The sequence below is a fragment of the Lepisosteus platostomus genome, chromosome 7, assembly GCF_059453375.1.
Source record: "Lepisosteus platostomus isolate fLepPlt1 chromosome 7, fLepPlt1.hap1, whole genome shotgun sequence".
NCBI classification, from domain to species: domain Eukaryota; kingdom Metazoa; phylum Chordata; class Actinopteri; order Semionotiformes; family Lepisosteidae; genus Lepisosteus; species Lepisosteus platostomus.
The window spans coordinates 12170556-12182912 of record NC_142617.1 but is presented as its reverse complement, the minus strand read 5'-3'; the positions used below and the strand labels follow the sequence as shown (position 1 = coordinate 12182912).

The 12357-nt window shown below is 38.8% G+C and overlaps 1 protein-coding gene across 2 annotated transcripts; it reads left to right on the top strand.

Moving 5' to 3' along the window:
* Positions 1–848: 848 nt before the first annotated feature.
* Positions 849–9365, top strand: cwc15 (CWC15 spliceosome associated protein). Of its 2 annotated transcripts, none has more exons than XM_088639292.1 (7): positions 849–916; positions 1674–1809; positions 2221–2333; positions 3200–3291; positions 3405–3515; positions 7445–7572; positions 8580–9365. In XM_088639292.1, the coding sequence occupies exons 2-7, from the start codon at positions 1679–1681 to the stop codon at positions 8707–8709; spliced, it is 705 nt and encodes a 234-aa protein (XP_088495418.1). In that variant the 5' UTR covers positions 849–916; positions 1674–1678; the 3' UTR covers positions 8710–9365. The 2 variants fall into 2 exon arrangements, with proteins under 2 accessions (XP_088495418.1, XP_088495417.1); XM_088639291.1 differs by having other exon boundaries at positions 853–916; positions 1670–1809.
* The last annotated feature ends 2992 nt before the right edge of the window (positions 9366–12357 follow it).

The following is a 12357-nucleotide window of genomic DNA, read 5'->3' as shown; positions in this document are numbered from 1 at the left end:
AGGGTATACATAACACAGTCCTCTTCAAGACTGATTGCAAACCAGCAAGTTTCAAGGAATAATTCATTGTATGCTTTCAATAACAATATTGTAACTGCAGACATGTTAATGTCTGTGTGCACATCCAAGGAACAAAAACAAACTATTTGAGTTCAGTTCAATGAAAGCAATTTACCAAGCAAATATGCTGTTGTTTTATCCAACTACAATTTAAAGCAGGGGGCCTTTAAAAACAGTACAGTGTTTATAACAGTTTAGTATCTAAATCCCCCCAAACTCCCCATCAGTTGTGTCACATGGGTTTCAACATTTTAACTATAAAAAGGAGATAAAGTAATTAATGCATAGAAGAAAATGTTTTAAGCTCTTCATTCTGTATGAAAGGGTATTTGAACTTAGCTGTTTTTATGGCAGACTATAGTTTTATTGTTATTAATAGTGGTATTACTACTGAAAGTAATTAAATGGTACAAGTGTTGCTGAAATACCTTTGCCCTCTTGTTTAGATGGTTGTTGCTGGTATAGAATTGAATGTTACCATTAAATGAAACTAAACTGCATTCCAAAACAACCCAATCTTAGATTCTGGAAGCTCTGGAGGAGCAGTTGCAAATTCTTAGATACTCTCTAGTACCATGATTTAAGATAATTTAAAAAAATAAGATGACATGGTAAATAAAATAGTTTGAATTGAAATAAGACTAAAAGCAGCTGATGTGATACATTTAAAGTTATAAGTTTATTTAAAATGGCTTGACACATTTATTTGGTGTTTTCCACGAGAATTGTTCATATCTAAAAACGATTTTTTTGCGACCAAAAGACTATTTGTCCCATATGACACTCCGTAGAGCCTCTGACCCGTTCCGCGTTGCAGCCTGGGATATCGGAGGTTCTAGTTGTTGTGGAGCATAATGTAAGATACAATTCATAGGATAAATAAGGTTTCTTTTTGTCATAATTAAATATCTAAGGCTTTAAAATAGAATGCCAAACATTTTATATTATAAATTTAAAAGTGTTACATGTAAATCCGTTCAGCTCGTTTTAGGTGCTAATTCTTACAATGTCGGTTTGTAGCTGAACAGCGTTCAATGAAAATTTTCGTACGTTCTCAAAAGGAATATTGTTGAATAATGTCAAAATTAACAGTACAATATTTTTATTTGTTTCGGGATTCTGCTCTATAATTTGTTTTAATTTACACGGTCTAACACAGGTGTCCGATTCTATCAAAACAGTAAAAGTTTCTAGTTTCTTCAACAAATGTGCGTTGAACGCCTTTCTTTTTGTAATCCAGTACCGTGGGATTTCAGTTTAAGAAGGCAAAACGTGAAATGTACCGTTTTTTCACAGGCGTATTCTAAGTCTTCTATCATCGCATGCTAATAAATCTTGGATTTACGAATTTCTTACGTATTGCAGCAACTTTGAGGCACTGAACGATAATGTTACACGCATGAACATGTGTCCCATTGCACAGAGGTGGAGGTGTCGGCGCTATGTGCTTGGCTGCAGAAAACTGCTGTAATGAGTTTCACCAGGTTTACTTACGGCTGAGAACGAGAGCACCATCAGTTGGCACTTGCGCGTAACACTGCCGTTTAAAAAGTTTGCTTCTTTAGCACAGTGAAAATATTGCCCTTTGCTCTGTTTCACGTTTTTCCAGTGAGTGACGATGACTACAGCTGCCAGGCCTACCTTTGAGCCCGCGAGAGGAGGGAGAGGCAAAGGAGAAGGAGACCTCAGTGCTCTGTCCAAACAGTACTCCAGCAGGGATTTACCTTCTCACACCAAAATCAAATACAGGTTAGGCCTGCTAACAGTGGGAAATCCAGAGTTGGGGTGGGGGGATTTTATTTAGCAGTAGGTTCAACCACTCCTTGATTGTGAATGCTTCTAATTGTACCTTGTATATGATTTGAACCATGTATAGGTTTATTTGTACCTAAAGTTATTTATCTTGCAACAGTCATTATTTTTTTCTGTGTAAAGAAGATGGCAGGTGATGTTCTCACTCAGCATCTTCTTCTGAGAATGAAATTTGTCTTTTGGGGGTGTCTGGAAGTACATAAGCTCAACAGTATAGGTAGATTTCATTTTGAGGTAGAATTTTGAATTGGTTCCCTACTTTGCAACACATCTAAGTCTCCTTGTCTTGTCCTGTTTGCCAAGTCTCAGAAGTATCTTCTGTGCTCACACACATGATATTTCTCTCAGGCAGCCCACCCAGGATGCCCCCGAGGAGGTGCGTGCCCGGGACTTCCGCAGGGAGCTGGAGGAGAGGGAGCGAGTGGTGGTCAGGGAGAAGACCAGGGACAGGCCAGCCAGAGGTGAACGGCACAGCACTAGCAGTTCAGGTTGTGCCGAGGCCTCCGAGCCAAGGCACCCATACTGTTTTTCAAAACCTGTGTGATGGGCAGGAGGAAATTGTGTCCATTTTTTTTTGTGTCAGAATTAAAGGGGCACTGCAACACTATTTTAATATTTCGGGGTTAGAAAGAATTCAGCATCGATGAGGGCATTTCAAACCACAATAAAAGTAAAATGTGCACAGTAACTTGTAAAACCTCCAATTTACATTAAAAATGGATGAAATTTCCAGGTATGCACAGTGTCATATTCAGGGTTTCAGAACAAAATTTCTGGTGAGGTGTTGCAGCCCTGTGACTCTGAAGAAGCAGGCTTGTGAATACATCTCATTTAATACATCTCTCGACTTTCAGATGGTTTTGCCAACAAATACAACTTATTTGTTAACTCTGCATGCAGATCACGTTGGAACATTTCTGCGGTGAAGTGTCTGCTGCACAGCCTGTCCTTATCCACTCATACATCACATTACATTAGTCATTACGGTGACTAGTGAGCAGGAAGGGCTGCATCATGTCACAATCCGTGGAAACTGTTGCTCTTGCTTGCGGTGAGACCAGGGGTTTGCGATAACATGTCCACAGTACTTTCACAAATTTCACGATTTTGTGCTTAATTCAAAATTTGTTTTTTTTTCCTATAACGTTGATAAATTTGTTTTGTAAAGGAAATTTAATAACCAGTCTGAGAAATTCTGACTGCAGTTCCCGTTTAAATGACTCCACAGCCATAGTCGATTTATGGGCCTCTTGAGCTCATGCAGTGTTGTATATGAATCAAAGGCTTCTTGATGGATGTTAATACCCATGGTCTTGTTTTATTCCAGAGCACACCACATCCTCCTCCTCTTCTTCCAAGAGGCCACGGTTAGACCAGATCCCAGCAGCCAACCTGGATGCTGATGATCCTCTCACGGATGTAGGTGCCCTTAATAAAAATAAACTGATTTTATTTCCGAATTTAAAATCTTATGGTTGAGGAAAATGACAGCTGGTGTGTGTGCGTGCTCCTAAACTGTGTCTCTCTGCCAGGATGAGGAGGAGGACGAGGACTCTGAAGAGGACAGTGATGACGACACAGCTGCCCTGCTGGCTGAACTGGACAAGATCAAAAAGGAGCGCGCAGAGGAACAGGAACGCAAGGTAATTCACGCCACGTTCAGGAGCACTCAGCCTTTTCACAGGCTGCCTGGATGGACTGACTGTGCCTCAGTTGGGTCAGTGCTCTCCAGCAGCTCAGAGGTTCTATGAACAGGGGAAGATTAAAATTTGTTCAAATTGTACAGCTTGCCTAGTAAAGGGAAATCACATTTACATGCAGTGTCTCTATTATTATCTCTGGGGGCGGAGCGGTGGCTCTGTGGCTAAGGATCTGCCTCTGTGGCTGGAAGGTTGCCGGTTCGAATCCCGCAGCCGGCAGAGGAATCCTACTCCGTTGGGCCCCTGAGCAAGGCCCTTGACCCCAAGGGCGCTGTACAATGGCGGACCCTGCACTCTGACCCCAGGCTCTCTCCCTATCTGTGTGTCTGTGTGTCTCATGGAGAGCAAGCTGGGGTATGTGAAAAGACAAATTCCTAATGCAAGTAATTGTATAGGGTTAATAAAGTGATATTATTAAAATGAGAGAAGAAACAGATATGGCTCTTTGTTAACAGTGAAGAAGAATGAAGTGTTGTTCTATTCTTTATCTTATTTTAATCATAATATACCTTGTATGCTTTTAATTTTATTGTACTAACTACTTCTAGTGAGTCATTTTCCTCCTTGTATCCTGCATTCGAAGTGTGTTCAACTGAGAGACATAGTTAAACAGTAGAGGGCAGCAGAAGCCTAGACTTCTTGCCATACTATTTGCATCTCATAGAAGGACATGGGGATTTTATATGTACAAAAGCACGAGTATTTATGCAAATATTACTTTTCTTTTTATAGCATAGTACAAGTCTCTGGAGCTTGGTGTTGTATGACAGATGAATTATTTAAAGGGTGAAATACGCACGGGATATAAAACTGAAAGAGTAGTTCCAGGGTTCTCAGACTGATGGATTATGGAGGCATTTCTACTGTAGAATTTTTGAATGTTTGTCTTTTCTGGAGAGAACTTTGAAATTACAAATAGGCCCTTCTCCTTCCATTTCCATTTGTCTTTTAGTGCGTTGACTGCTCAAACAGTTTAATGCTCCCTACTATGTGGGGTGTGGAATTCAGTGCATACACATCCATAGTACACATAGACACATTGTACATGCATACATTCACTGGGCATCGTGAAAGAAATATAATTTGAATTACTCTAGTTTTATACTTATGGAGCAGATGCACTGCTTGCTGACACCAGCATGATTTTGTTTCAGAGGGACAGGCGAGCTGTGTGAACACTGCAGATTCTCCAAAGTCTTTACCGTTTCCATTCTTTTACCAAGAAATGAGATACAGATCAGAGTAATGGTTAATGCAGTTGTGTTTAGTTTACGAGGCTGGCTCAATCGTATGGAAATGTTTAGAAGAGAGCAGTGCTTTACTGCATCTGTAAATGTTACTTAAAAGGTTACATTCCTGTTTTTTCCTAACTAGTACTAGTAAAATTACTATTTTTGTATTATTACTTATACTGCCTAGGTACTAAAAGTAATACTACAATGTGTAGATGTTCCTAGTTAGTCAAACTTTTTTTCTCTGCCTTTTCAAGGATTATTTCACTAGTCTTTCGGGGATGACTTTTTGGTCTCTTGAACACATTGTTGAGAAAAAAATAATCTGGGTGTTCTGGAGACAGTACATTCTGACACACATGCCTAATTTTAGTGTTCTTTAAACTATACAAGCTTGGAGTTTGAAAAATGAAAGTCCCCTCTCTTTATAAGATATTCTGTAAGGAATTTTGGAAATGTTTATAGGTCACTATGGGTGATGGGTTACAACTTTGCCTCATTAAAAAGAGGCTGCAGAGCATAAAATAATCTCTGCAGTGTTGATTTTGTCCAGAGTCTAGAAACAAAGCCCTTTTCTTTTTTCTGTCTCTTCTCAGGTTAGAGAGAGAATCCCTCTTTTCTTTTGGAGCTGTTAACTGAGAGCACACTAATTCTATATGTAACGCGAGTAGTTTGCAGAACATTGTGAAATGAGTAACACATCTTAGTGTACTTTTAATTGCCTTTTGCTTTAATATGTAAGTGCTAGTATGTTCCCTTTCCTCCATATGAAAATACACAGAAATGTCTGGGAATATTTGCACGTGGAATCGTAAGCATAGCATGGAATGAACTATTTTCCCACGTGAAGGAGTCATACAGGCCTTCCCTGTAGGCTGAATTGATTTGGTCCAGGTTTTTGTGGGACCTTGCTTTTAGTGGTCATGATGGTGAGGTCCCTTGTGGCTATGTAAACTTTAAGGATTATTTTTATCTTGCTGGTGAAACCCTGAGATCCTAATTTGTTCCATCTCAATAAGTATAGTAGCGTATAGAAACCTATTGGGTGTAGTTGTGCACTGTCCAGCAAAATAACTTCTTTTTTACTTTGTGACAGAGAGAAAATCTCTCTCACACTTGGAGCTGTTTTCAAAAAAGGATAAATGTAACAAATCTTGACAGTAATGAAGCACTGTAAATCAAGGAAGCCAAAATAGGCATCGGGTTGTTATCTCCTGGTGGCTGAGATGATCTTTCAAAGGTTAAGTTGTCAGAAATAAATCTTTTTTTCTAGAAGGGGAATATTAGTATCTTTTATCAGAAGAATCAGAAGAGGTTCAGTGGCTGGAGGGTAAACTAAAAAAATGGACAAAATGTCACTTCAAGTGTATTTTACTCCAATATTGGTGTTTTTTTATATGAATGCTGAGAACTTTGTGATTTATAACAAGGTCTTAGATCTGCAACTGTCCTTCTGCAAAGGATTTATTTCTGGGTCTTCTGTCTTAATGTTGTCCAGAACACATGCAGTAGCAAGACATTAAAAAATGTCAGGAAAAGTTTCTTGGAACTGTGCAGGAAAACATCACAGTGACTGTAGCTGAGGGGCTCCTGTCCCCCTAAACAAATTTATTGTGGTCCAGACATCTTGTAAATTTCTGTTTCCATGCAAGGCATTTCCTGATTTGGGACTTAAGACACTTTTTCTCTGCAAATTGGCTTGTTTACAGGAAACCCTGCTGTTGGGTCATTAATTACCAAAAGGAATCTAACTGAACGTTTTGGAAGGGCACAAGGTCTTACAAAGAGCTATACAAGAGCATTGCTGTACTCTTACTGGAGTGGCAGGACTGGCTCGAAGATTTTGAGGAAATGTATGTAAAAGCTCAGTGGCATGTTCATCCTACTGTTACAGTAGCACAAACAAAGCTGAGTTCTCAGAACAGAATGGTACTTTGTTTTTACAAGTGCCAGCATTTGAACATTTCCAATAGAACAATTTACAGGACTCGGGACTCTCACTTCAGATTTAATAACGGTGCCAAATCCTCAGATGCACCCTGAATCCTAAGAGGGCTTTTTATTCTCCAAATGTTGAAGCGTTTTCTTTAATGTGGACACTCATTTCCTACAGGACAGCAGTCTAAATTGCATTGAATCGGCTACCTAAAATAGCATTCCCAAGGGATAAAATCCTAGGTTGAAATCTGCTGTGGTGGTGCTAGAATACATGTGATCTTGTGCAACAAAACTAATCAGTTTAGCTGAAATCCTGAAATTGTAGTTTCCTGGGTTATAAAAAGAGCCTTTAGATCCTTTGACGATCTTTAATCTGATATTCTGCATGTTCAGAAGGATTCTGTGAAGCAAGACTATACGCTAACCAATTACCTGAAGGACACTTGTCTGATCAGCAAGAGCTGTACTGTTGTGTGCAGCGATCACCTAGCGGGAAGGTGAGGAAATTATTTTTAAAATTGAGAAATATTTATGGTGTAGTTCTCTCCAGATTTGTGGGGAAAAGGGAGAGATGGCCACCTATGATTGGATATTCAGAAGTTCAGAAATGGCAGTGCATTTAAAAACAAATATGAAAAGTCCTATATTTTGTGGGCTTAGCATAGCTTTAAATATGTGTGCTGTGTTTGCTGTGCTTTTCAGGAGCGGGAGCAGAAAGCAGAGGAAGAGAGGATCCGGATGGAGAACATCTTGAGTGGAAACCCCCTCCTCAACTTGGCAGGACAGCAGCAAGTGGCACAGGTCCAGAACTCCTTCAGTGTCAAGAGGAGGTACGTTGATGGCAGACCTCTTGTCTTTACACTTCCCATGTCTTCTGGCACTTCCCAGCAAATTCCCGATTCCAGTCTTAGTTTCCTTTCCCAGAAGACGCCATGGTCATTTAAGAAACATAAATGTAATGCACAATCTCTCAAATCTGATATAACAAATCTAGTGATACAGCAAAAGTTTAAGAGCAATGTCTGAAATTAAGGGTGCTATGTTGTTTTTTATGAGAGGCGCTGGATAACATGGCTGTGTAGTGTCATGCAACTATTGAAGAATAGTGGGGACCCTGCTTACAGTAGCTTATAAACATTAAATAATTGTGTAGCTTCTCTTGTGTGCATGCATTTAGAATGATCATTTTATTATAGAACGTACTGCTGGGTTTATCAGTTATGTATAGCATGATTTGGGAAGTCGGTTTCAGATTTGTGTACAGGCATCATGGACTATAGTGATATTTTTGTATTACTGTAGAGAACACACTTATCAGAGATGTTTTATTACTGGCTAGTGCCTGTATTGTAGAGACCCTTTTTGCTACTTTATTTGAGTAGTCTGGTAGGTGTCAGCTGTTTGGAAGAACAATGAATGTAAATGACAGCACTGTTAAAATAACAAGGGAATATTCCACACAGCCGACTCATCACACACCATTTTGATTAACGTTTTGTTAATCAAACGACCAATGACATATCATTGGCAACAGCGTTTTATGTGTATGTTTGCATTTCTCTGTCAGGTTCAAATGTAAAAATTGCCAGAATTTAGAAGTTAAGAATTATTGAAGATTTGAATATTTATAAATTAAGAATAGTGCTGTAGTATATTAGTAACCTTAACTTAAATTCATTTCAAGTTTATTCAGATCAACTTTATTTCAATCTAGATTGAATCCACGTAACAAACTAAAATCAGTTCTTACTTGAGTTTCTGTTTGTCCACAAGTAACAAACAAACATTAACATTTTAGTTCCAGACTTAAAAAAAACTACTTTCTCTCTTCTTTCAGGTGGGATGATGATGTAGTGTTTAAGAACTGTGCCAAAGGAGTTGATGACTCAAAGAAAGAGAAGCGGTTTGTGAATGACACCTTGCGATCTGAATTTCACAAGAAGTTTATGGAGAAATACATCAAATAGTCCTGCCTTGCTTGAAGACTTGTTTTGTTGTCGAATATTATAGTGAAGCAAGGTTCTTGGATTTGATGTGTGATGTCTGTGTTTGAGGTCCACCTGGAAGAATTTGTGGTTCTGACACTTCTTGTTTTTGAGCTCTCTTCTGGACTGTTTAACACCGACTAACACGGGCAATGTGTCTTTTCAATTTTAAGACTGAGGTTAATGTTATTTTTCAACAAGATCATTGGTCATGCTTCCTTTGAATTTATGGGTTTCACTTGTGTACCCTGCCTAATATCTTTTTAGATTTTAGGCTCTGTAAGGTGTTAAACAATATTCCTAGCCCTTTATAACTATCAGGGTAGAGTTAGGGTTGGGTTTAGGGATTATGAATTTTTATTCAATATTGTAAAACCCACATACCTGCAATGTGTTTGAGAAGACAAGTTGAAATGGATCTTGAATTAGCCTGTGAGAAAGGTTTATGCCGGCTAAATAAATCTTTATTAAAAGGAAGCATTACTGATTGCTTTCAACGAACACAGCTGTAATTTAGGAATCTCAGTGTATCCTTTTAGATTTGTACAACTCCTGTTGCATTGTTGAATGTTCTGTTTGTCATGTATAAAGAAGAGTAAATACAGGAATACATTTTTTATTAAAAATGCTGGTTTTAATATGTTGAGAATTTTCAATGTATGGTGTAAACACTATTCATCTACAAAACAGCCTTGTGGCCAGATCGTTTTGGGACATTTCATTTAGAATGTTCATCGTTATCAAGTCAATTTATGAAAATATGCAGTCTGTTTCATTTAGTAACTATGATCTCTAACACAACAATTCAGTAGCAACCCATCAGTGGTGTTTAAGAATATGATTCCTGTGATTTGTTCATAAATGCAGTGACTGTAATAAAAAAAATCACTGCATTGTCAGGACATTCTCTCCAAACATTAATCTCTCTTTTTGCAGTGTCCTTTCAATCTGAAATTGTGTCTGAGAACATCTCCTATTCCTTTTTGTAGCTCATTTTCCTTTCTTTATCTTTAGAAGTTTCAGGTTGCTCTTGCAAGCTTAGCTGATTTGTGTTTCAGCAGCTTTCTTGGAATTCAAAGACCCTGTCAGCAGCAGCACTTCCCTGACCAGTGCTGGAAACACCAGGGCATGTGGCAAACAGGTGAAAGTGATGGGTGCCAAAAAAAACGACATACTCAGTAGAAGGCTTCACCCCATTTAATCAGAACTGCTAACTAGGCCGGTTTGAGAATGTGTACTTGTTGTACCTTATTGAAGGCGTGAATTTTGCCACACTGGTTGAATTGTATTTCATTATGACACAAGAATGTGTTATTTCATCTGTATGACTTGCCCTATTGGACATTTAAAAAAATATCTGTGAAGACATTGAGCATGGAAAAATTGAATCAGTGCTTAACTTTCAAAACCAGGATTTTAATTTTGTTGTTTGGGGAAGTCAGGGGTTACATGAAGAGAATTCTTAAGAAGCTTGTATAGGTTTTGACAGCAGTGATTTGTCCGATACAAAACCTTTCAACAGTTAATTTCTTGGCTTCTGTGGAGCATGGCTTGCCTGACTTACGTGTGTTAGTTGAATAACACTCCACTGATATGTGTAAAAGAGCTCAACAGCTTGATGGGTTTAACACATTCTGTTTAACTTTGCAAGTATCAGGCAACCAAACAAAAATGTCAGAGAGCGGTAGAGACATTCTGCTGATGGCAGACACGAATGCTGTGAAACACAATGTAATACTGAGGTATTTACATAAGAAACAATGATAGGCTACCAACAAGAGGAAGCTATTAAATTTTTAAGCTGTTTGGCTGGGTAACAGCTTCAATAAGATTCCCACACTCCTTTGCTTAAAAAAGTGCCTCCTGTTCGTCATTTAAAATGCACTTTCCTTTAGTTTCCATTTGTGTTGGGACTTGGTTGTTAGAAACTATTAGTTTTACTGATGGGATCTGGCTTCTTTGTAAAACACTCTGCTTCATTCAGAAGATATATTTGAGTGAGACATCAGCTTTTCCCTTTTGTTTGAAGATAAAACGGGTGATATAGGCCTGAGGTGTGTCTGAGAGTTGCTGCCTTGTAATCATTGCAGACAGGACAAAATCTAAGCCCTAAATGATACAGATGAAAATCAAGAGCTGTTTTTTTTTTTTAATTATGTAAGGTTAGGTAAAAAGTAATTTGAATCATTCAGAATGACTTTTGGATCCAGTTAATTCTGTTTTTATGTTTGCAATTTTTTTTTAAATGATTATTTTAAAAGAACTTCTGGAAAGCTTCTTTGAAAAGAAATGTTCTAGCCGTGTGATAAGTAGAATAGAAGGCTGGGCATTCATATCTGTCAGTCTTCTGAAACTAGCAAGGAAGTATTCCTGTTCTCCAGCACACACTCTCTGACACACCCTGATGTCCGATGAAAGGTTTGGAACTGCTGCAGGGTTCCTCAGCTGTGCTGGAAATCCCGCAGTAGAAAAAAGTGGTTTCAAAGGTAATGGGAGACACCTGGAAAAGGGCTTGTTCAGCCTTGAATAATAAATAAAGGCATCCTAAGACACACATGTAGTTTGGGGGTTTGCTCAACAATCCTGCTATAGAACACTGCTAAGCTGAAGTGGCTGTTGCTTTTTCACACTGTAACATCCAACATATTATGAAATCTTCAAATACCAAGAAGATGGTATTTGAGATTCTGACCCTGTTTTATGGTCTGAAGTGCCGTAAAGAGAATTTCTGTTTTAGAGACTTGCATCTGTTGCGGTTTCTTTAGCCTTTTCGGTTTGTTTTGGTATTCCCCTCTCCTTGTTTTTACTACAGACGACTGTCTGCTGGCTGACAACTGCAGCCACATGAGAAAGACCATCAGTTGATTTCTACTTAACCAAATCCAGGTGCTGCTATGGTGCTCCTATGATGAGTAAGTGTTATATTGCCAAAACAACTAGGAGTATTTAATATAATGTGACAGCTTTCTAGCAGTCAGTCTGTTGTTGTGCATGCCTGTGCCTTGCAGTAAACATGATGCTCATAGTATGCATATGTAACCCTGCACATTTGGACTATGTGTGAGATCTGCTTTCACTGCGGCGAGCCTGACCACAGAAGCTTCCAGGGGTAAGGTGTCACAGGGACATAATGCAGCTGAAACGTACTGTGGAAACTATGAGGTGAGACATTTCATTCATCTGGAAGCTGAAGTGACTGGTATGAAGCAGAAAATGCCCCGGGGGTCTTTTTAGGTTCACTGTCATGCAATGCCACGTCTTTTTATAGCCGTGTCGCCCCCCTGCGTTTCCCGATCTCTGGTCAAGCTCTCGCTGCAGACTGCCTCCGATTGCCATAATTCTGTGGTGTTTTAAATGTTTTTAGGTGTTAAAAAAAATCATTAGAGGCTTTCAATCAAATTTCATCGCAATATACTGTATGTGACATTAATCTCTGTAAAATTAGCATGGTATGCTAGCGATCCTGTGCTTCTAATTAGTATCTGAAGAGAAAAATCAGTTCTCTGTAAGTGTTAAATGGGTCATTCTTCTATCAATTATTCTTTAGCATTACGCTAATTTATCGTTACTATTGACTAAGGCTGGAAAACCTTCATTTCAAACTGAGCAGACTACTGACCTCACGATGTG